This window comes from Glandiceps talaboti, chromosome 14 (genome assembly GCF_964340395.1).
Source record: "Glandiceps talaboti chromosome 14, keGlaTala1.1, whole genome shotgun sequence".
Classification (NCBI taxonomy): Eukaryota; Metazoa; Hemichordata; class Enteropneusta; family Spengelidae; genus Glandiceps; species Glandiceps talaboti.
This window is the reverse complement of record NC_135562.1, coordinates 16641100-16668045: the sequence shown is the minus strand read 5'-3', so window position 1 is coordinate 16668045 and position 26946 is coordinate 16641100. Positions and strand designations below refer to the sequence as shown.

The following is a 26946-nucleotide window of genomic DNA, read 5'->3' as shown; positions in this document are numbered from 1 at the left end:
GTTCCAGCATTCTAATAATAACACACTTTTTGAAACATTCAAAGTTTCACATTTCCATATATATAAATTGTACCTACCCCAACAGATGAATTGAGCTGTCTAATAGGACTACCAAACAACACTACTTCTAAACTGGCTGTTGTTATCCGTGTGTTATTTGACGTCGACAGTTTATGGAACCATCCAGACTTGACTGCCTTGGGAAAACTATTGAAAAAGAAAACATAAATTTTATCAATTTCTATGTTTCTCATAACCTGGCCAACATGTATATTTATGGCTTTGGACCCCAAAATATTATGTTACGTACAGTTCATTAAAAAAATCATAACTTTAATGATGGTAAGGTAGGAATACCCCAATCATGTATCTGGGTAAACATTATCAGTTATTGCTGAAATTCTAGACTTAATTTATAGTAAATCATATGGTTTTCTGTACTATCCTCCTCCCCCCCCCCCTTTTAAAAGTAGACTGATCGACCCTTGAACTTAAGTGATAACACAAGCTTACCTAATGGGGTGGGGGTTGGAGGTGGGGGGGTTGGGTTGGGTTGGGTTTGATGTATTGCTAAAGAGAGCCGTGTATGGTTGTTGTAAGTCTTGCTGCTAGACCCCTCAGGCTTTTCTGCTCACTGTCAAGGTGACCGAAGGTCGCTATTAAGGCAGCTGTCGCCCTCGATTGCATGCCACCTTTCAGAAATAGATAAGAGTGTTGAGAAGAAAGCCTGTGGTCTAGCAGCTAGACTAGGTGGTTATAAGTTCAATGAACCAAACCAATCAGTGTACAAATAGAGGGGTGAGAAGCTTACCTAATGGAGGGTTGATGTATTGCTAAAAGAGAACCATGTATGGTGGCTGTAACAGCTGACAGATGAAAGTAATCAAATAGTACTGGTACATGGTGATGAACTCCCTTTCTGTAGTTAAAGTGTATCTTTAATATTCTACTACTGGCTACTTGTAAAGACTGTGGGTCACTTGGCCTAGAAATCAAAAAAAGAAGACATTTAAGCATTTAACATTTTATATTGATTAGCGTCTGAAGCAGGCTACATAGTTTGCTTTGTCATCATAGCCTCCAAACTCAAGTCGGTAATGGTAACTTAGGAACGAGATCTCTATAATGATTAGAAGTTTAGATGCATGAGATGGTTGGTTCTGTCCACACAGCCTTTGAACTCGATAATGGTAACTTGGGAACAAGATCCTTCAAGTTAAAGTAGTCCCCAAACGCTACAAATTTCTATGCCTGGTGCACCACCGTCTTTAAGGCATGGTAACTACTTATTTTCTCGTCATTTTTTTTCCAGCAAAAAAGAGAACAAAAATAAGTCTTTAGTGACAGTTTCCATATTTGGAGACTATTAAAGCCTTACCAATGATAATTATGACAACAGATTACAACTTGGTGGAGATATATGTATTCTGAGCTGATAGGTAATACATATAAATGTACATGTAGAAAGGTCATTATTACATATGTACCAGAGATTACTTGCACTGGTGTGCGTGGATAATAGTGGTATTTGCACTGCAGTGCAATACTGAAAACATCATTATATACCTGCATGCAAATGATACGGTAATGAGAATGTGACCGTCTCTATACTCAAAATCATGATTTTTATGATTTTAAATTTATGGAAATTTGTTTTAGATAAACATATGTATGTAATAATGACAGAACCCTATACCACGCAAGTTCAAGTGTGGGTACTCAGGGTTATTTACTGGTACACTCATGCTTTCTGCTGCACTTTTACTCGCTACACTCATGAAAGTTGCGGGCACAAAGAACATTGCAAGCACTCGTGCAAATACCCCAAGTATGCCACACTTGCCACTCACGTGTCATGAGGTTCTGTCATAGTATCATCTATACTACTTGACGGTCATATACAAGTACACATACATGTACTTACCCTATATCTGTATCTGAGAAATATAATTCAAGAACCAACTGAAGTGGTAACTCATTCAGACATTCCTCTATCTGGTGAGAGATAAAGTGAAAAGTATAAACAATGAGTGGAGCTTACTGATTGCCAGTCATCAAATGTACATAATATACAATGTAATACCATGTACAAACCAAGTTAAACAAAAAATATGGAAATTATATCCTCTGGTTGTTCTATCTGGTTGTGACAATGCATGTCTACATGTACATCACTGGTCCTGCTGTGTTTGAGTCAAAACGCTCAAAATTGTCATTAATTTCCCCAGATTTTCTTTGATATCACAGGTGCTGGTACAATTATGTTATTCCCCAACATTGTCCTTCATTCAACTGGAAAATACTCGTGACCTAAGGATTTTGCCACTACTCATCTTGTGACTTGTAAGTTGTAGTAACAAAGCACCTTTTAAGGTCGGTTGTAGACGTATTTTCATTAGCTGAATGAAGAAAAATATTGGGAATAACATTTAAATCTGTATCCCATTACAAAACCCTCTTCTATATCAGTGCATGCACATGGTACATTCCTTTTTCAATGAGTTCATGACGTTATACGTTTCAATCCGGCATTATGACAGCTAACATTATAATTGCCAATTATCTGAAGATTTGTACATGATTATAGCAATAACCTGGCTGTTTTCTTGACTACATGTATTCAGTATTGAAATGTTATACTAAAAAACATCATCTATTAGTATTACTGTTAGAATCTAACTGTAAATGTGTGTTGAAACTACAAATGTATCCGCCTAACCTTATAGATAAAAACCCGCTTCATGTCAAGTTCATATACAAGATATTGGCTGTGGCATGATTAGGGTCAAGTAGAGGTGAATATACAATGTACAGAATCACTTTCTAATTGGGCTGGAGCATCAGGCAAGCTCTGTACCAGTACATGTACAAGGCTGACACTACTAACATCTCACCTGCGTAAGGTTAATGCCTACATAATATAACACCAGGCTAGCCAAGTGCTATAACACTGGCACTGGCACTAACACCTTATTAGCATGAGTTTAATACTGCACCTGGAAGGGTTAATGCCTACAGTATACTAACCATACATGTATGCCTACACTAACCCTCAGTGCTAATAGTGAGGTGTTATTGCAATAACACCTCACAATACATGTACATCACTAGCACGTGTCAGCACTGGAACAGTGGAAGATTTACATTGCCTGCGTCAACCCAGTGTTAACATTAGTCTGAACAGGGATCACATCAAGCTAGCCTAATGCTAACACTAGACTGAAACTAACACCTCCCCACTGAGTCACGCAGTATGTGATAACAATTACATGTAGTCTAAGATTCATTATTTACCATCTACTTTTACATGTAGTCATTTGTTATTTTTTGTTCTGTGAGCACCTTGTACCTACATTTGATGGAAATATACCATAGGAGTTCTCGTACAAAACGCGAGTGCCGAGTGGATTTACTCAATGAATGAGAACGGGTAACTAACACCCCAAAACATACGGGTTAATACTCTGTTCGAAAAGAACTCGAGTGCAGAGCGCAGACAACGATGATATTGTTATTGTTTGGTGGTAAAACTAGGAATTAAGTAAAGAAATTACACCAAGTTCACTACATCAGATTAATGTAATGCCTATATTATACACCAACCCAATAATGACATCAGGCTAACATGATAGGGCTTGCAAAACAGAGAACAAAAATAGCTGAGATTTCTGATCAATTTTGTACCTACAATACAACTTACTAGTAAGGCCTAGAAAAAAAGATTAAGTGGTTCCAATTACGCTCAATTTTAGAATAGGTGGGGTAGGTAGATTTTTTTTTCCTGTGTGAGTGTCTAGTTCATGTTTCCATTGTTTTCAATATGGTCTCTGTGTTATTGGTTTCTTCTCATCAGATGTACAGCCATTATAGATTGGAAGAACAGTTTTATATTGTCTTTTTAAGTTGATGTAAGTTTCCACATCCACTATTTCTCGCGAGACTTCACAATTTTCACGATTTTATTTTTTTCTCGAATGCGTATAAAAAAGTTTAGGGTTGGCAGTGGAAAACTAAGTGGGTCAGGTTAAACTGAAACCAAACAATTTTTTTTAGGCCTAAGGATATTTCCTCAAGCAGATGTAGATTAGAATTTAATAAGGAGCCTCGTTGAAATCTGACAACTTCCAGCTAAAACCATGACATCATCACGGTACATGTACACAATATAGTATGATAACGATATCGTGACTACAACTTCTACTATATATGACTGCATCTTACCTTCAGTTAAGAACATGTTTTGATAGAATTAATCATACATTTCCCTTACGGTCTTGTCACGAACACATGCTGGCAGACGACAAGATTTCATGCAATTAAGATACATGTAGACTGTTTGTCTCTCCTTTATAAAACAGCAAATTGTATGTTTCACGACAGGCTACCGGCATCAAACACTACTACATGTAAAATCTGATGTGTGAAGTGTTACGATACAGAACTGAAGAACTGTTTTCAATCCTTGTTGAACACTCACTAAAACTAATAATATCAAGTTATAAAGTGACTGTGAAGCAAACTAGACTTCAAGGAGAATGATGAAGTCATAAGTGCTTTTCTCAGCATGTCTTCCTTGTCCAAGCTAGAAGGAAAGTACTATGTAAAAACTACAGCCCGAGAAAAAAAACGTGGCACACTAGACTAAGTGCATTTGCTTGAATGAAGTGAGCCAAGGAAAGACATCATGCAAAGGTACATTAGGTAATACATGTACCACTGTTACAATACATTTGATACAAAAACAACAGCGGATGCCTTTGATGTAGGCTCACATGATGCTTTTATCTTAGTTTGCGTACAAATTACATGTATATATGTGGAAGTAACAGTGACAGTCAGACTCAATCATTATTATGTGTACATGTTGTGTTATCAATAAACAGAATAACGGGATCCAACATACCCCATGTTAGCACCAAGTTGGCCCTGGAGTTAACATTGAACTGTTGTAGGCATTAACCCTTCCATTTGCTAACATGTACTGATGAGGTGTTAGTGTCAGCCTAGTGTTAGCACCAAGCTAGTCTGGTGTTAACATTAGACTGTTGCAGACCTTAACCCTTCCAGTTGCTAACGCATACTGATGAGGTGTTAGTGTCAGCCTAGTGTTAGCACCAAGCTAGTCTGGTGTTAATAATAATATACATTGTAGAACTTGTGCAGTCATTAACCCTTCAAGTTGTTAACACATACTGTACTGATTACTGGTAGGATCACAGGGTACAGTGAGCATGTAATTGATTGATCAATTGATTTATTGATTGATTTATTATTTGGTTGAATGAATGATTGATTGATTGGATAATAATTTTTTGTAGTGAAATAAAACTTCAATTGACTGATTTCTGTGGTGATATGAAACTATTTTTTTCTTAATTTCCTGGTAACTTTTCTCCCTTTCAACTGTACATTCCGTAATTCTCTCTTTACTGACTAAATAAAGACATCTTGTCCGTCCTTTTCCTTTTATCTAAATAAAAATACCCCTAATCTTATAATTGCCAAGAGATCAGTTACATTAACACTTTGTTTCATCTCTTATCTTCTGGGAGGTCATTCATGCACAAACTAGTATAAAATCACTCTCTTCTGTACTAGTACTAGTTTGTTGTAAACACATCACTCACTGTTTGTTGATTATGTGTTCATTGATAATAACCCATGAGATTTGAGATACAGCAAATTGGGGATGTAATCTATTCCCTGGTAATTATAAAATTTGGGGTGTTTTAATTTAGATAAGAGGAGAAGAATGGACAAGGTATCGTAATTTAGTCAATAAAGAGAGAATTATATACAGCTGAAAGAGAGAAAAGTAGCCTGGGAAAGAAGAAAAAAGTTTTTATATCACCACAAAACTCAATGAGTGAATTGATCAATATCACACACAAAATAAGTTTTATTTAACCACAAAAATTAATTATTCAATTGATCAATCATTCAACCAAATAATAAATCAATTAATAAATTGATAGATCTGTTAATCTATCAAATCAATCGATCAATAAATCAACTCCATGCTCACTTCTCCCTGTGCCTGGTGTTAGAACTGAGCAAGCCTGGTTTTAACATTAGGTTGGTGCAGGCATTAACCCTTCCAACTGTTAACACATACTGGTAAGATATTAGTGTCAGCCTAATGCTAGCACTGTGGCAGCCCTAGGTTAGTGCCGTCAGCAAGTGATTCTGTAGTGAACATTGACATGCTACCGATGTATTTGCTATTTTTCAAATTAGAGATGATTTGGCCATTTGAAACCTAATGTTCTTTTACAAATTACGATGCTATTGCCAGGGGCAACATTAAATGACAGTAACTGAAATGATGGTATGTATTCGTGTACCGGTACATCTAGATCTAAATTGTACATTGTGTACAATGTAATTTTCAAACTGTTCTGATTAAGATTCAGTCTGTCAGTTTGCCTGTTATCTTTAATCTGCCATTAGATGTCAAAATCCCTTGTGTAACGCTTGTACATCGTATGTTGACAGTCTTATGACCAATTTGTACATTAGGCAATATTATATAAAAATGTTTGTTTGCGATAACAAGACTTCAGAAAATAGGGTATATAGGTAGGTCAGAATTGTACTTCATTTTACTTTAAATTTTTAAATATTACTTCGACCCCATGATAAGATACTCGTCGCTCACGATACGTCTGTGATAGTTTGAGTTTGATGAGGTGTAAAAGAAATAAATGAAGACAATTATAAGTTAAGTAGATGAATACATTATGCAGCGTGTACTGTTATAGCCTAAAAAGACCTTGCTTCTCTCTGGAATACAATGTTGAAAAAGAGTGACCACGGATGAGACATAGACATAAAGATGTACTCAGAAATAGAAGTAAATTGGTACGAATTTACATTTTGCATGCAAAAAAAAAAAAAATGTTAGGGTTGGGGAGTCGGTCAGGTTATTGGAAACACACTATTTTTTTATTTGGCCTAACTGCAAAAAGAATAATAACAGACATGTACATAACATGATTAATTGAAAGTTTAAACTCAAAATTCAAACGTCTAGTCATTTATATATTGCGTCTTTGTGCATACAATTTCTTCAGCTGCATACAGACTTTTTTTTTCTGGAAAACCTTGATTTTTTTTAAAAATCAGCTTTTCAAGCCGATGAAAATATAATGGGAACTACATTGTATGTTTTCAAATAACTGTTGTTTTAATTTACATGACATGTTATTGTACTGGCAGAAGTGTGACTGACCGCCAAGTCATCAAACCCTATTACCAGCAAATCACAAATTAACTCTTGTTTGATAAATACCGTATGTTTAAGTGGTCTGTATCACTCTCACGATTGTTCACACACTGCATGACATCAATTTATTCAAGTCAGTGTACACAGAACCATCAATTACTAGTAGAAAGGTAATCTAGCTGATTAGAGGGATTACGCACTTTTCAGTAACTGTTTGGTCTAATTTTCAACATACTGTAATTATACCAGCGCCAGTAATAACTAATATCAAAGAAACACCAGGGAAAGTAATGGTAATTTTGAACATTTTGATTCATATTTCAAACACAGTGGAACCAATGATGAGACACGTGTTGTCGTGACATAGACACACGTTGTGACGTAGAACGACCAGAGTATATATTCTATATTTTTCGTTCTAAATGGCTCATGCATTGTATAAATAGTCTTTACAGCCTGGATGTGGGATTTGAGGACCGAGGTTGTATAGCAGAAGGGGCTGAGTTTAGAGGTGCCTGTAGTGTAAGCCGTACTACCGAGGTCCACAAAACCCACATACCTAGGCGGCTGTCATGTGGTTTTATCATTATACCCTAATAGTGGCACAGAACCATTAATTAAATACATAACCACATAAATTGATAGTGGAACATTATTTTATGTTCAAAAACGTGAAAATAATGAGAAAAAAATTGAACTGAATCACTGACGCAACGGATACGCAAGTTCTCAAAGACCAATTTCTCTAATAATTACCTGACAGGTACATTTTGTTTTATGTGCAAGAAGGCATTTTAGTCACTACTTATTGTTATGTTTTTTGTTTTCCAGCGAAAATAAGTCGTTGGTGAAAATCTCCAGGTTTACAGTTTGGCGCAACTGTGCTAACCTGAGCTAGGTAACTCAAAGTGTGGATTGAATTTGATTCGTTTTGGTAATTTGGTTGTTTTGGATAATCTGGCTTGTTTTCGGATTGTTTCAATCAAAGCATATTATCAATTACTGATACATAACCCACAATTTGTAACTGCTGAAAGGAAATTACAAAATAAAGCTGATACAAACACTATCATTTATCAGATTTTAATTAAGTTTCGGAAGATTACACAGAAACTAAAAACCTTGGTGTAATAATTTAAAAAGCATCTGATACAACTTACCTTGTGGCTATCTACAAGTGTATGAATCTTAAACGAGAAGACGTCATTGAGTTGTATCTCTTCCTTCTTGTATAGAATCTGAAACGTCTTACCACAGGCCACTTCTTTCTGTACAAACTGTGCAAACACTAGATCATTATCTGGAAAAAAAAAAAGAAACACGAAAAATTACACGAGAAAACACTCAAATTTTTGTACGCCTGGCAGCTTCAAAACGAAACTATATACACGTTGTATTTCAAATTCAATTTTAATTGTTTGTGTTCACAATGTCTAATCTAAGTAAATCCAAATTTGGGCTATGTGGGTTATGATATTTTTAGACTGTGATAAATAAGAAGAATGATGACTTGTCAATGAATCTTTGGCCAGTATTGAACCTCTCACTGTATTTTAATACCATGATATGCAAGCCAAACTGTATGCATTCTTTTCATAAGTATGAATTTAAGAAAAAATAAATAAATTCTGCATGGGGGTTGGAATATATTAGCCCTGGGGAGATGTAAATCCATATTTTTGCCATGAGAGTTATGATATATTAACTATTAGCAAGTTGTTTGCTTTGGAACATAACAAATTGATATTATTTTCTAAAATTGTTCTTTAACACTACAACACGATTATATCACTGTATAACCACAGAACAAAGGACATACATGTTGATATAGAAGTGCACTAAATGTGATGTTGAGTGACCAGGTTATAAATTGTGTATTTTCTGTTTGAACGCATTCAACTAGGCCTGCATGTGTTAGAGTATTCAACTTCTACTTAAGGATTTACAATAAAGAAGAAAACTATAGTTCTGTTCCCCACCTGAATTGATTCGTAATCGATTCAAACTGACTCAATTAAGGGAAATCGGTCTGAAACTGGTTTATGTCTCCACTAGAAAACTGAACACTAAATATGATTGATTTACATGTACTTTTTAACTATTGGTTTTTAACCAATTTACTTTGAACCAGTTCAAAGCCAGCCCCCTGTGGTGGTTTCAGATACATTCACTGAATTGATTTTAATGCATCTGGGGGCAGGAAAGCTGACTTCGATTCATTTTTGAACCAATTGAAAATCCCACTTCGGGACAGTACAGGGCTCTGATAATTTATAAATAGAATTACATGTACATGTACTCCACAGCGCGTTTGTAATTTCAAACAAGATAATCAATTGCCAATATTGATATACACATATACAATATAATTATTGATAAGACTACACCCAGGTGAGGCACTCAATGATCAATTGATGTAGAGAAATAGTTATTAAACAGATACCTTTCCCCTGTAACTGAGACTGGAGCAAGCTCACAAATATTACCAAGTCAACATAAACAGGAGCAGACACAGATTATGTGTGGGTGAAGTAACCGCATAGACTTGCCCAAGTCTCTATGCTGGTACCAGTCTAGAAATTATACCGTATACGCGTGGACTCGTTTTCTAATTCTATCATATCTCTTTCCACTTATAGTCAAATGAGCAAATTCTATCAAAAAATCTACATGTACAGTACATGTATAGCTGAAATCTCCTGCTGGGGAAAGGCTGAACAGCGTATATAACAATAATATTATAAAAGAAGATTTATAGAACACCTAATCTCTGCAAGCTGAGCTTGAGGTGCAGAAATAAATGGAAAGAAAATTAGTGTATGGTAAGAGATGTGGATTCACAGACACTAGATATTCAGCAATCGGAGAAGGCTGAGACTAATGTTTAAAGAGATAGATCATGAGGGAACGGCGGAAGGATGTAAGAGACTTGGAGTGACGGAGATCGAAAGGAAGATTGTTCCATGATAGAGCCAATGTGAGAGAAAGATCTCTCGTCAAAAATCTTCATGTCAGTAGTAATCTATCACAAACTGACAGGCTGTTGTAATTAATTGGTTAGTTTGTTCAGTGTACTACAAACTCAACCTCCAGTCTTACAGTAAGTCGTGAGAATGTCATAACATTGTTACTGTTTTTCCTGTGCTTTTTTTTCCGGTCTGTCTGGTAGGTTTTGGGGAAATTCAAGGATTACAAAGAAAGTATTGTTACTGGTACATGTAACAACAGAATTGCTAAAGAAAGCCTATTGACTATATGTTAGAAAGAAAGATAAAAACCCCAAATCCACACGTATAAATTCTAGACTAACTTATAAGTTTTACTATAACTTTAGTCGACAGAAATATACACAGAAACAGGTAGATGTGTGGGTAAACTGAGTAAATTAAGGATCACGTTATGTACAGGCTCAGGATAAAATCACGTTATGTACAGGCTCAGTATAAAATAATTACACATTACATACAGGTGACGTACCAATTAATCTACACAGTTAACAGAGTGGTTGAATGACAGGCATGGCTGATAAGGTCAATTCATTTTGTTGATTTCATGTATGAAATCTACATTCAAATAGGATTAAATGTAATATATGCAGTCTGCACTTCGTCAAGTGATTTTCATGCATTCCACAACGTAAATACCCCTGGCGTCTTACAATTCTCTGTACCTGTAATAGCACTTCACCGTATGCTAGAAAGTCAATATACAAACTGTATTACAACAAGAAGGTTGCCTTATTCTGACACACACCTATACATGTAGTAGTACATGGGTACAGTGTGTGGAGTGGAAGTTATTGTGTTGACCAAGATTCATAACTTTGTACCATAGACTGTAAGATACGTCGTGTTAACATGTTGTTTAGCCCTATCAGGCTTCTGACAATGAGTGCTGGCTGACAGCGTGGCATGAATGTATGTATCTTACAGACTACTTGGTACCTGTAATAGCTCGTGAAGCGGCTGTGAAGCGGCTGAATGACTAGTACACATGTGTGTCCTACATGTATATACTACGCAATATTTTTATGGTGGTTTTACCCAAGGATGCATTGCAGCGCAATGACTACGCATGCATGTTCTATATATGCGCATTCTCCACAAGGAAGGCACTATCTACAATATCGTAAGGCAGCTGGTCACAAAATGAATCTACCCCGTGCGAGCTTATGGGCGTTGCCTAGTTATGATATTAGCATTTTATCTTATACAGGAGCCTGGAGGGTTAAAATAGAACAAGAAGGTTGACCTATTCTCATACATAGTAATGCATGTGAAGTACATTCGTATAGAGTGGAAATTATGGTGTCGATCAAGAGCCATAACTTATACAGGTTCTGTAATTGTAACATTTTACCTAAAGCTAGAGGGCCAAAACAGAACAAGAATGTTGACTAATTCTCACGCACACCTATACACATAGCAATGCTTGTATACATTTTTGTATATGTACATTGTAGTGTGTCAGTCTAGTTCCTATACGGTATCATTATGATTTATACCACCACTCGCATGTTGGCATTAAGACTACAATGTAGTACTACTAGCATGTGTGTGTAGCCGAAGTCATGACGTCAATCAAGAGCCTTAACTTGATACTATAATTGTATCATTTTACCTCAAGCTACATGTACAGGGTCAAATAGAACAAAAAACGTTGACTTATTCTCACACACCTTTAGAGTAATGCATGTTTAGTTTGAGGGAATGAAAGTCAAAGTGTTGATGACGATTCATACACCATGCAATCTGTACCTGTAATTGTAATATTTTACCTCAAGCTAGAAGGTCCAAATAGAACAAGAAAAGTTGACTTATTCTCACGCACACCTATAAACACAGTCATGCGTGTACATGTATAGTGTATTAGAGAGGAAGTCATGGTATTCACCAAGAAATTGATTGATTGGTATTTCTATGATGTGCATAGTTGGGCGCCATCAGTTAAATACTTTCTTTGTAATCCTTGAATTTCCCAAAGACCTACCAGACAGACCGGAAAAAAAAGCACAGGAAAAAACACAATGCTAGCATATTTATACAAATTTATGTTTCTGTTGATTCATTTTCTATTTGTACCTACATGTAAATCTACGAGACTGGTCAACTGTAAATGTTAAAATCCAACGTTGATTGATTGCCTTAAACAACTATATAGAAATATGTGTAGTTGTTCTGACAATATTTGAAGTCTTTCCATTTACACTCATAGTATGAAATACATGTACGGCCTTCTGTTGAAATGTTAGCGAAATGAGCTTGTTTTTCCTGAATCTGCCGACAAACCTACCAGCACAAGGATGGCAAACAAAGAATTTATTAATTCATGGCGCCTTGTCAAAATTCTATTTCAGGCAACAAGACTCATATATTACTAGCCTATAGATTTTATTCTGATCACACAGACACTTTCAGTGAAAGTTTCACAGATACTGAAATAATATTTACTTTCATAAAGCTTCTACAAACTAGTCTGGGAAATGAAGAGACTTATCAAATACAATGTACTTTCATTTTCAGACTCTCCTGTTTTGCGATAACAAATCAATCATATTTGGTTCGGCTTTTCAAACTGACAACTTCAAAAGTAGATATGCCTTTTACGATCGTTGTCAACTGACCTACGTACGTACAATCAGGGTATGATACAATTCGTAAAAAACTGAGCGCAATCTTAGTTGTAATAGCAAGACATATTGATAGCAGTGGAATTCAAAGTGACAGATGGTCATGTCAGTGATAGATATGACAATGGTAAATGTACTATCGGCACCTATAGAAGATAAGACACAAACTAAAAGTACGGTTGTTTCATGTTGTACATACAAATGTAGATTACACATTCGTGGATGTCACTGATCATGTGGAGCCTTGGTTGTGTGGATTATAATCACCCTGTAATCCAGATAGCCTATTAAGCACTTGAAGTCCTCAAAAATGTACACTGGAAATCTAGAAATATACAACTCTGCATATGGCTTCCCATAAAGCATTCATTTTGAAGTTTGAAATGAGGGAGCAAGTTTTCCGGCGCTGAATGACTGATTCCAATAACATTCGTATTATTCAGCTTGTCCTGCTAACTGTAGCGAGTTGATGCTTATGGTATCAAAATCAACACAATTACTGCCAGGTCAACAATCTAGCCTTCTACTGAGTACTAAGGTAGCCTGCTATGGAATTGAGTAGAAATGTCTGTGATGACAAATGTCTGTGATGATAAATGTCTGTGACTTTTATACTTACTTGATGGCTTGGATAAAGTTACTTCAGATTTGATTGGAGCTTTGGGTGGGCTTTTGAAATATGCTCGGATTTGGTAAAACCTATAGGAAAAAGATAAGAATAATATAATATGATATTTTGTGATGTTTTTTTATTACATTGTATGTATTGATGTCGATGAATCTGCAATGTCTATTTTGTTAATCAAAGACTGTCATATACAATGTACATCAGTTTTCATCGGAAAGTTGTCATGACCAAATTTTTATATTTGATATACAGATTTAGGTATGTATTTTGAAAGTTGCAAATTAACAATTGAAGCCATGTCATGAATGATGATAGATTAAATGGCAATGCTACTGTAAATCTTATTTGCCTGAAGAAGATTAAGCAAACACTCAAAGTTGGCAAATATTTTAATGGTGCTACAGTACAGTGTTGTGACTCTTATTTTTTAAAGTAATATCTACATGTACATGTATGTATGTATGTGACCGAAAGTTCATTCAATATCATTTTAGGCCCAGTTTACATGATGCTGTTTTCAAATGAAAATGCTACTATATGTGTGGTCGTACATTGTATTTCGTTGTGTTTGCACCTACATGTGCAAAGTACATGTACCATCTACACAAAAACGAAACAAAAACACACATGAACACGTAACAATTGAAAACGCTGCCAAAAGTGGATCGTTTTGAGTCCATACAAACAGGCGAAAATGGAAAGATATGAAAATGGTGTTATGTATACGACTGAAAATGCAACAATTTGAAAACGCATAAATTTGACATCAGGAAGACGAATGATCCCATTGATGATGTATTTACACACATGCTTAAATCGTTTTGTTATGTTTGCACCTGTGCAACATCTGTTGTTTTTTAATTGTTCCATTGGCATTGTTTTTGTGCACACAAATAAAAATGTTTGTCAGCCTATCGTGTAAACACTTGAAGCAGGAAACACATTAAAAATATAAACGATATTATTGATTTTTAAAATGTTTTTGTTTGCAAATGTCATCATGTAAAACGCAGCCTTAAGTCTGAGGCTTCCATTACTACAAACACACGCAAAAAGACTGACGTGGGAGTATTTAACTAAGTTATGCGTGCGCTGACCAGAAATTTTTTTTGGCCTAAAATACATATTTTTTGTTTGAAAGCATTCAACCTGGTGTGTGTGTATGTGTGTGGTATAACAACACTAAATGTATTACATAATACTACAACATAAAACTGACTTTCAGTCAGAGCATAAACTCGCACTCGCAACTTACATTTGTACTTATCTTTGTACAGTATCATATGCATGAATGTGAGATGATATATACATATAGGTAGCACGCTTCAAGCTATACATTTATAGGTAGTTGAGAAAACTGAAAACTAGGATTATAGTACAAAATGTATTGAGATGTACATGTATGAGATTTAAACGTTGTTAGTATGTTCAATTTTTAATCTACATCTCCTTTTTGCTCAAGGGGTATGATAAAACTGAAAACAGACCATAATGAAATACTTGTAGTAACGCCCAGAAGACGTTCTAATCGTCTTCAATTGTACTGTGATATTCAAAGGGAAGGGATAGATTATGAATTTGCTACATGATCTAGTAGTATATGATTGTATGTTTAATAAAAACATGGATGTACAGTTACAGTTAAGCGAGATCAAATACATTGGTGTTGTTCACTTTCACCTGTACAGAGCAGGCATACATCCAACTTAGGTGGAAGTAACGTACAATGTACAGGCCATGCTGGGAATATCTGGCTTTGTCATGATACAGGCCATGCTGGGGAATGTCCAGAAGTAACATACTGGCCAGAAGTAACATAATGGCCATTATGGGGAATGTCCAGAAGTAACATACTGGCCAGAAGTAACATAATGGCCATGCTGGGGAATGTCCAGAAGTGACATACATGTACATTGTACAAGCCATGCTGGGAACGTCTGGACGTGACATACATACAGGCATGTACATACATGTACAGGCCATGCTGGGAAACATTTGGATGTGACATATACACCTGCCATGCTGGGGAACGTCCATTAAACCATAGACAGTGAAATTTCTCTCCTCGTACATTTTGTACATGTTGTATTGTTGACATACATGTACAGGCCATGCTGGTCAATGTCCGGAAGTGACATACAGGCCATGCTGGGGAATGTCTGTTAAACCATACATTTGTAGACAGTGAAATTTCTTCTCCACGTACACGTTGTCTTGTTCATTGCTTGCATTGTTTATAAAATTACAATAATAATAGAAACAGTCAGAACAGAAGTTGCCTAGAACGGCTCATACATGTACATGTACGTCACTTCATCTAAGAAGTTGCCTAGCATGGCTCAAGTCATACATCACTTGTGCTACATGTAAGTTCAGATCATTGCCAACTCTGTAGTGATAAATGAAAGTGAATGATTATGAAACCACGGAATTTTATCTCATTCAAACATCTGAGTCTTTAATAATTTAAATACATGTTCACAAGGTACAATGTATCCTTCCCCTAGATAAGATATTTTTCCTTGTTCAGTTGAGGAAAAATATAAAAGACATAGTGATGTATGGGGCCATGGCACTATGAGTTGAAGTTGAAGATGAATTGTTACAAAACTCTTAGAATTCAAATCAAGACTATTTTGAAGTTGAATGAAAAGGAAAATATTGGAGAACAATTTAATTATTCACACTTACAATTTTTTAAGCTTAGAAAAAATGGGGAAAATTATGACAATTCTGAAATATTTGACTCATACATGTACCGTAATCAAGTTCATCTAAAATTGGTCCTTTGTTATTACTTTAAATCTTACAAAACGCTTGAATTTTAACTTGACACTGATTCAGAAGCTCTTTTAAAAGTACATTTGTATGCTTGATGGGAGAGAAACAGTCTCATAGAACAAATATTTCCAGTTGTCAAGACATATATAACTGTACGACTGTGTTACTTCCGATGGGTGATGACAGATTGAAATGGCATTGCTTTCACTGTAATCCATTTTTGCAAATCACTCATCAATGGGTGACTTTTGCTGACAGTTACCAATAACAACACCACCCATAATACTAATTCATGTGGTTCACAAAAATAGTACCAATGTTGTTGAAGCTAAACTGACTTGACTAGAGAATTTAAAGAAGAAATTTGCAGCTATTGCAACACAAATGTCTGACAAATCCACTTCTGGTGTACACTACAACCTTAACAAGGTTTTCTCACCACTTGAATGAATGTCAGAGACTATTGAGTTCAGAAAGTTCAGTACAATATAGTATGTAAAGTGAACTAGTATATTCCCCAAGTAAAAAGCCTGGGACTCTAATTCTATATTGCTAGTGTTAAAGAGAACGCTATAAACAGGCAATTACCCATGATGAGGGTTCATTAAAAAGCAATATTTAGTCATTCAGCCATCGATCCAGATTTTATGCGGTTGAACTGTTCTGTTGTTACTGCATCAGCACTGGTGTGGCATTTCAATTGCACCATTCAATGTGCAATGCCTAAGATTTTGCCTGGCTTTTACAATTTGCTTATTCTCCATGTATCATTCAATGTTACTTGTTAGGGATGCAAAATTGTTGCAGAATATATATTTTTTTTCAGTTCAGTTTTTCAGTTCTTTTACATTGCTTGAACAATACTGGTTGTCAAAATGCAGTATTTTTGAGTTATTTCACGACATTCATTGGTTTACACTTTCACTTTGCTTTACATACATGTACATGTAGTAGACTTTCACTTGGATGGCATACGAGAATACATGTAGCACTGAACCGCCGCACCCCATGACAAGTGAATATCAGTTCAGACGTACATTTGTACTCTGGGTATTTGCATGAAATGATTGCTGTGAAATCCAATCATGTGGGTATTTTGCTTTCACTTTTCCACTACCATACCTAGCTTTTTGCTATAAATGACATATTGCTTAAAGTGGTCATATTGATGAGGATAGGTTATTTATTTTGGAGTTTTAATTTATAAAACAATTTTATCATGGCTTAAATTCCTACATTTTTGTACTTGAAAAATCAATGTAAAACAACATACCGTACCTGTAGACCAAGGCTGTGTTTATAACAAATTGCAAAAAGCTAAACAAAAATGTGTTTAAAATTTACTATTGCACATACTGTCATACAATAACAAATATTTTACACATGTATCAGTACATTTTTGTATATACATGATATATTTCCAAGAAAATTTTAGCCGGTAAAATTTTCAATAGGGAGTTCAGAATTCAAAATGGTGGCCATACGAATTCACGGTCACACGGTACACGGTAAAATTCATTAGACTTAGAGTTTAAATTTGCTATTTTAACCAACTCCGGTTTTCATTTTGTGATAAAATTACGGTTAGTTTGGAAAGGGGTTAGATTTTCAACGATTTCGTGCCATAAAAGCTTAAGTTGTGTAGTTTTCGAAAAGCACGCTCTGTGGGAAAGTTGCGCAACAGGCGACTTCGCGCCATTGCTGTATTACATGGCAATTGATTCTGGTGGGGGTCTCTCTTGAAAACGGGAATAGCAAAGGGAGAGCCAATCAAATGAGACCAGTTACTGTACCTGAAGAAAAATATTATATATCATATGGTTGAATAATTGTGTCTGGTTAGTTTGGTATTTCAATCATTATCAAACTCGAAGTACTATATTTTTGCACAATTCTTGATTGATCTAATATAAATCTAATTTGTCTTTCCAGTAAATATTTCAATGATTTTAAATAAATGGTACAAAATCCAGTACCTCAACAAAATTGTGCACTGTGTACTATTTTAATACATTCTTGCATAATTATCGATTTGATGTATGAGGAGGGCCTCAATAAAAAGAAGCCGACCCTGCAATGCTCTGCGTTGTTTGTAACGCTTATTGAGTTTTACCCTGAATAAAGATATTTTATAATAATAACAGTAATTGAGTAATGGTGTATTGTTATGACATTTCTGTTGGACTAATATACAATTTAGAACAGATCTCTATTTTAGCATTTTTTAAAATCAAATTTGATTTTCCAGTACTGGTACACCTCAAATTTTTCAGTTTCGTTAATGTCACATTGTTGAATAATTCTGCCTGGTTTCAATTTCAGTTGGTGCAGTATAATTCTCCGACAGTCTCCTTTCATACTTCTTAAAATTCAAAATGCTTCTTAAGTAAATAATTCAAAGAAACTCATAAAAGGTGGAATTTTCAGTACTTACAGAAAATTATACACATGCATGCATTTATACATGTACAGTATTGTCTGGCTTGACATCTTAATGGGAGTTTATTAAATGCAGTTTTGCATCAAGACTTTTTCTTTAGATTTGCTTTTGTAGGAAATATTTCATGGATGATTCGATACATTTGCATCGTAACACTTTTCAAATGCTACACACACTTGTGTACAGTACTGTCTGGCTTGGCATTTTAACAGCTGTATTACGTTGTGAATATAACAAGGTTTAGCAAAGTTCATTCGGGTGTACAATTTGCTTTTCATCAACTTTCCAGAGAGGATTATCCAACCATTGCATTTTCACAATGCTTTCAATAATACGGTGTATACATTCCATGGTTGGATTACATGTACTTGATCATTTGTATACTGTACAAGTCTTCCATTTCAATTCTACAGACATGTTACATGTTACATGTATACCACGCATGGGCGTGTAAGGTTACATTAATTTGTATTTTTACTTTTCACACTTTTGTACAATTTTCCTGCCATTTTTTCAAAGAAGGTTGCAACCTTCAGTTTGACATTTCACTGGCATGCAATTTGCAAATGTCCATCAATTAATTACATGTGTCATACAAACATTTTATCCCTTATACCATGTGGTGATATGTACAAGTACTTTTGTACCATGCACAAGCAAGAATATTGTCATTGAACAGAAAATATGGATTTATACCCAGGCTATTCTATGTCACAACAAGCCATGTCTATGATATTGGTTCTGTGGCACTCAAAATATGTGTCTAAACATTCTAAATTGCAAAGTTTGTTTTTCCCAATATTTCATGATTTACACTTGATGAGGTATAATTATATTACTCCCCCATATTTCTCTTCATGCAGTCGGAAAATACTTGTGACCAGTGTACCCTCTAAGGCTGCCAATTTGATGTGCCACTGACACACACAATTTTGAGTGACACACCAAAATTTGGTTTCCCCTATCTCTTACTACAATGTATGTGGTAACTCACAAGAAATACCAGTTTTTCTCATTTTGACTCACAACAACAAAATTTGGGTATAGTTAGAGGGCACACTGCTTGTGACCTACGGGTTTGTCACTCGATGTACTTGTCTAGTGACTCGTACTGACAAGGCCCCTTAGGTCACTCATATTTTCTTTGGCTAGACGAAGAAATCTATTGGGGAATCAAAGTACTGCTAAGCTATACTGTATGTAATAACCCAATTTTTAGGATCATTTTGAAAGTGTGTCTCCAAAAATGTACACCCTGTTTATTTCATGTCATGAGGTCATGTACAATGTATATGACGAAAACATTGTAGCCTGGGATATGGGTTTTGTGGACCTGATACGATAGAGGTTGCTATGTAAATGCATTATATTAATCCTATGCATTCACATTGTATAAAGGCTGCAGTAATGGATTGTATGCTTCCCAGGGAGTTGAGGAAGTAAAGGGCTGTTGTGCCAGGGGTAATAATTGTAAAGTGCTTTGAGTGGGAAAGCGCTACAGTGTATATACAAACCAAAATTATTATTTTGATAGGAACTTGTTCAAATCAACAATTGTGAATTACGGTAATTATCGTTATTAAATCAGAAAACCATACAATATATCTTATTGCTGTGACAGGAACTAATTATGTATTCGTATATTTTTGACTTATTAATATCAGCAATGAATCCTGTTTTATGCTATTTGTGAAAACCGCCATGTACATGCATGTATATAACTTATAAGTCCTTTTAAGAAACCTGGACTTACTGTCACTAATTTCTATGAAAAAAAAAATGAAAAAAATTACAAGCGACAAAACGACCCATTTGCAGATAATAGATGTATACCACTCCAGCAGTGTGTACTTTTTAAACATGTGAAAATCAATTATCGAATGTACATCTCTACATGTACTACATAAATTCACGTATATGATACATGTAGGTATTTATTCTAGTGTGATTATTCTCAAGCCCAGACACACTACAATTAAAGGACATTCGTATACAATGTAACTACACAGTCTAGTAGAAACTATACACGTGGGCTCCTTTTCTCTGATCTCTCTCGCTCCATGTCTAGTCGAATACACAAATTCTACTGAAAATATAGCTAAATCCCCTGCTGGAGAAGATGAGCATCTCAAGTCAGTAGTAATCCATCACACAGGCGGTTGTATAATTGGTTACTTCATTCAGACAGTTGCCCTCATTCATATTCAATTACAATGTAGTGTTTTTGACTATCGCGGGAATTACTACAAACTCACGTCTAGTCTGAAAGAGGAGATAATAGTGCCATCAAGTTTATACATGCATCAACGCTCCAATAGCATTAAACTATGGTGTTAAGTTGCATGAACAGAATGCTGTGTTACTGTTCAAGAAATCCATTTGACTAAAATAAATGGTGGAGAGAGAGATTGTAGAAAACAAGCCCACCCTTATACAAATGTAGTTTCTTGACTATAGTGACTACATTCACGAGGCACAGTACATGTACGAATGTGTTAGCTTATCGAAAGACACATGCAATGTTCCATATGTGTACGTGTAGACTTTCAACATACATGACATGTTTGTATTTAGCCTGTTTACCTCTACAGCCTGGGTTCGTACCAATCTGATTAAAATCCGATGTAGTGTACACGTTGCATTTTTTTTGGCTGTTACGTTTACTGTCGGTTGTTCTTCTGTGAGTGTTTGTTACATACATGTACATACACAATACCATAGGTTTTCCCGAACCCAATCTCGTACATTTGTACTTACGAGTAGCCAACCAGAATCTGTCTTACAATATAACAATCAAAGTCCAAAATTGAAAGAAAGAGAACCACCAAACAATAATGATAACAAGACTGCCTGCACTCTGTGGTTATGCTCTTTTCGAAAAAAGTGATCTGAAGTACTGTACCCGTATGTTTCGGTGCATTACACGTTTTCATTGGTTGAGTGAATTCACTCAGTGCTTTCGTGTGGCTCGGAAAAACCTATGGTATTGTGTCAGATGTATGTAATATAAGCACTTACAAAAGAACAAATGACAATAAACGTGACAGCCAAAAAGAAATTGCGATGTGTACACTACATCGGATTTTAATCAGACTGGGTTCAAACCTGCCAAGCGTCAACTGGGTTTGATTAAAATTCAACCAGGTCTGTATTTAAGAAGGGTGATGCTCAGTGAGACCCTGCCGAACAATGCAGGTGTTCCCTGAGTACTCCAGTTTCCTCCTGCTTCTTCAACACTAGGGTGCTATTCCTGTGGTGACCATTCAACAAATTTCTGAATTTATTTGGATGAATAAAGATTATTATTATTATTATTATTACTACTACTTTAAACCTTTCAAAATTCCATTCAATGTTGTCCTTTTTTAGGTGTGTGCATCCTGTTTTCAATTACCCTGCTGAGCTACAGTGAACCACACGATAAGCCAGCCAGGCTTTCTTATTGGGTCTGCCAGGCACGGCTATTGTACATATTTCTATAATTGTATATATACATAATATATATATATATACAAAGAAAAAGAGATACCCAAGTCTCTGGGCTATGTACAGTGCTGCAAAGAATCTGCGGCTTTACAATAACGAGCTTACGAAAATAAAGAATAGGTTGTCACAGTAATAATGTTATTTCAACAATCTATCATATCGTAATAGTCTAAGTAACTTAAAGTTCAAGGTACATGTATATAGACTTTATTCATCATAAAGCTATAAGACATACAAATTTAGAGCTATACATGCACAGAATAATATATTGGCTAAAATATATTTTGTGTTTCATATTTTTTATTAATAACTTTGTGTTTACTATTCAAGTTTTACAAAATGTATATTTGATTTGTTTCCAGGCATAAACAAACTAATCAATTATTTTCTATGTTAGATCTATCCGTTTACAGCATATTGTCTCTAGTTTAGTCTTTTCTCCGGAAATTTCATCTTCTACATGATTATGATGGTTATATTTCACTGCAATATGGTTGAGGATTGGGTATTTATTTTTAATTTTTAAAACAATTTCATTATGGTTTCCTACTTGAAAAAAATCAATGTGAAACAAGATATGCCAAGTCCTTGTTTGTAACCCAATACATTGCACAAGATTACTAAATGTGTAAAATGTTTGTTGTTACACGTACAATAACAAACCATTTTTTACAAATTTTTTCAGCGTTTTGCAATTAAAACACAGACTCTGGGCTATGTTGTTTCACACATTGATTTTTCAAGTAAGACGCCATGATAACATTGTTTTATAAATTAAAAATCCAAAATAAATACCCAATCCTCATCCATATGGCCACTGTAAGTATAGAGGCAAATGATGGTTTGTTATTGTTCATCTTCATGTAGTTAAGTATGTCATTTTGTTAAGAATTATAGACAATTTTGTAGATAATTGAGTGGGTGTAATTTCCAAATGGCAAAATCATTCACAGATGGTTTCTACGTCAGAACTACAGACAACCTTATGTAATCATAAAATTTGTCCAAAAAGACTCTCAGAGACCTAAACAAATTTTCGTAAAGCTTACATGTATTATTATACCATACTCAAGCCAATTAATTGTCTTTGAACAGAAAATATGGATGTAATACCTCTGTCTTTCTACGTCATGACAACTCATGTCTATGTCGCTGGTTTTATGGTGCTACGAGTCAAAATGTTCCAAATCGTTATCCCTGATTTTCTATAAATTATGCGGAGGAGGAGGTATAATTATATTATTCCCCAATATTTTACTTCATTCACCCGGAAAATATTTGTGAACTAAGGATTTGTTGTTTTTCGTCTAGCGACTTATGAATAACTTATTAATCCAATAGACCATCTGCATAACTCCTTTTTTTGACAGTTATATTTATGAAAACATACACATTGTGACAAATGTACTGCAGTTTAAAATTGGGGTCAATGGGGATGGGGGGGGGGGGGGGGTCAAATAAAGGTCACATAAATGCAAATTACCGGTACTTTTATTACATTCTATTTTTGTATATGTATTTTAAATGATATTACCAGCACATTTTTCATATTTTGAAATTATAAGAGAAATTTGATAGCATGTATGTACATACATTGTAGTTATGAATGGAGGTTATAAAAATTGTGTCATACATGTATGATATTATATGATCCCATAACTCGAGGCTCTTTTCGGAGAAGCTTGCCCATTCAAGCAATCAAATGAACTATCAAGATGGGTGAGACTGATCACAAGGTTTCATGTTGAGATAGACACAATAAAGAAAACACACAAAGATGACATACACAGTGTCAATTCATTATTTAGTTTATGATATAGACAGTAACAGCATGCATACTACTACAATTTGCAATAGACATGAGGTATCATTTCTTCAAGTTGAAATTCGAACAAAATCTATGGTCAGCAGCCAACTGAACTGTTTCTTTCATACAGTTACTGTTTATACCATTAACTAAATAAAGAGGGCACAGATAATGCACAATGTTGTTTTGTATCTATATATGTCTGTTTGATAGTGTGACTTTTCGGCATCTACAAAGCCAGTTTAATAATAGTCCACCACTGATAGAACGACATTCTGATCAGCAGCTTTTCTAGACAACTGGTGTAAAGCTAAAGGTAGTACATATTACAGCACAAAAGGATTGCATTCATGACAAAAAATAAGCTTAATAATATATATACACATGTATATAGAGAGTTTCATTCTTCTTTCGCCAAGTAGAGTGCTCAATCACCATGGAGATCAATATATCCATAAAATGAAAGAAGACGAGTATGTTATTACAATTTATGTATTTACACTACAGTCTGTTTCACCAAAAGGATCATCTGGTGTTGTATGTGTGGGTGAGTACATTTTTAGATTCCCTGACACCCACACATACACCTGATGATCCTTTTCAAATTGGTGAAATGGACTGTAGTGTAAATACATTAATGTAATAACATACCAGTACTCGTCTTCTTTCATTTTTATGTATGTATTGCTCTCCAAGCTGAATGAGCACTCTACTTGGCGAAACAAGAATGAAACTCTATGTATGTGTGTATATACATTGTACATGTATATATATTAATATATTTGTATTTAAATATTTTCATTACACTGTTATGTATTGGCTGAACACTACTACAGAGCTGTCCACTGGTACATGTACCATCCCCAGGAGAACAACCAGGGTATAATTTTATAAAACCCATGTACACTGTACAACATTTTACCCACAACTCTCTCTGATTTGTAGTGTTGGACATCATCTCCTTGAAGTCAGACAAATCTCACCAGTGTATAGGGTTTTGTAAACACATTTTTTCCATTTGGCAAGCTTAGAATTGCCACTGATGAGTTTGTGAATACCCATTTTCATCGGTTCTGGTATCAGTGATTTATTGAAGGAGTAGCAATTTTAGGAATTTGTCAGCAGATTTTCTTGAAAGACATACAGAATATTTGCGACGAAACTAAGGAAAATATATGCACCTGTTATGACTTTGCCAAAGATATAGATTTATTTGAAAAGGTATGACAAAAGAAATTTACATACTAAAACTCATCATACACACTGACTACCCAAGTTATTGACACTTTGACAGTGAAAAGTGTTTTATTCACAGCACATGCTTAATTTAGTTGTTAGTTCATTTTTATGCAAAATTTAGAACTTTATTTTTGATTCCTAAGCGTTCTTTTGCTACATATTAATTAAACTTAATTACTATGCTTAAAATGTTGAAAAGTATGGATTATTGAAAAAGTTATAAAATAAGGAACCTCCAAGCATACCAATCAGAGAGAGTTGTGGGTAAGATATTGTACAGTGATGTATGTCTTGTTCAAACGCATTCCAATTCAGAACATACAAATGTACATGAACAGGTGTGTTTGTGAGGTATAACAGTTCACATGTACGATGGTAAATTTTTTTGTATTTAGCAATGCACTTATTAAACACAGGATGTAACATAATGTATTATGTAAGCGATGACTTTAAGTTCTACATCTACAAGTTACCCTGCAGGCAAATGTTGCATAAAATGTCATGTGAGTCAATTCTACCAAATAACCAAATTCATTATAGAAACATTGAGGTATACATAATGAATAAAACGAATTGGCATTGCCTTGAGGCACTTCAAACAAGTCCCTGTCATATATACATGTACTGACTGAGATGATGAGTTCAAACTATCAGACAATACATTACATTGTATCTATTACGACTATCATATTATGTTACTCTCAGAAAACGAGGTCGCGGTTTACTAAAATAGGCAACAAACTAAAACTATTGTATTGTCGGCAACATTTTGATACAACAATGATATGAATGGACACTGTGTTTTCTCAGGAGACTCTATGAAAGCTAGTTCCATCCATAAATTTGTGGTGCACTGTTTTGGGACTTCCAATGTTTACACTATCTTGATCATAGGGTGGTTAGATTCACACAACAGAGGAGCTGCTATCACTCACTTGTGTAACCTACCACACTGAAGAACAATAAATTTAGTTTGTGTCTTAGTAAACTGAAGCCTTGAGTTGTACTATTAATGTCTGTACTTGTCAGATGTAATTGAACAAATCATTACTATACTGTTACTATTAATAACAGGTTGACATGGCAGCTGGATGACATGATACTGATGTCATCAAATTGACTGGGAAATTACATTGTCTACTTCTAGCTATCTACATGTATACTACAAGTTACAAGCAACATTTCTACTTTTTTTCAATTGCTTGGAATCCATACTGGGCCCACACCCAAGATATGCAAATTCTAACTCTGTCATATAACAGAAAATAACAACATGGACTCCACGCTACACTGTACATGTATTACAATGTACGACTTGTGTAAATGTCGGTATAATAGTGCTGACGAATTAAAAATAATCATACTGTATCCGGATATCATTTATTATAGAAAATAGAATCTGACTCATCATCATCATGTCATCCAATACTTTTGTTACAAGTACACACAACGACTGATATTATCTGCTTGATAACGAGATTGTAGATACTATTACTTGAAATAAATGTAGATACACCAGAAGTGCATCTTTTAATTTTTTACTGTGCTGTATAATAAACAATTAAAGGCAATAGCTTTATCGTTTAGAATTCACATGTACATGTACATGGTTTTGCGACACTGACAAGACAGTACACTATACTTTTTATATTGTTACTTTGGAATGATAAATTGGAATCGAATGTGATGTTTTGACCCATCTACTGCAGAC

At 35.0% G+C, this 26946-nt stretch overlaps 1 protein-coding gene across 1 annotated transcript in view; it reads right to left on the bottom strand.

The window, feature by feature from the left end:
• The window catches only part of LOC144445626 (protein FAM135A-like), a 61380-nt gene that overhangs the window by 21256 nt on the left and 13178 nt on the right, over positions 1-26946 (bottom strand). The window contains exons 2-6 of the mRNA XM_078135245.1: positions 13474-13553; positions 8386-8525; positions 1925-1995; positions 812-985; positions 78-207 (exon numbers count right to left, since the gene is read on the bottom strand). Of these exons, the coding sequence (XP_077991371.1) occupies positions 78-207; positions 812-985; positions 1925-1995; positions 8386-8525; positions 13474-13553 (595 nt within the window). The remainder of the gene's footprint in view (positions 1-77; positions 208-811; positions 986-1924; positions 1996-8385; positions 8526-13473; positions 13554-26946) is intronic.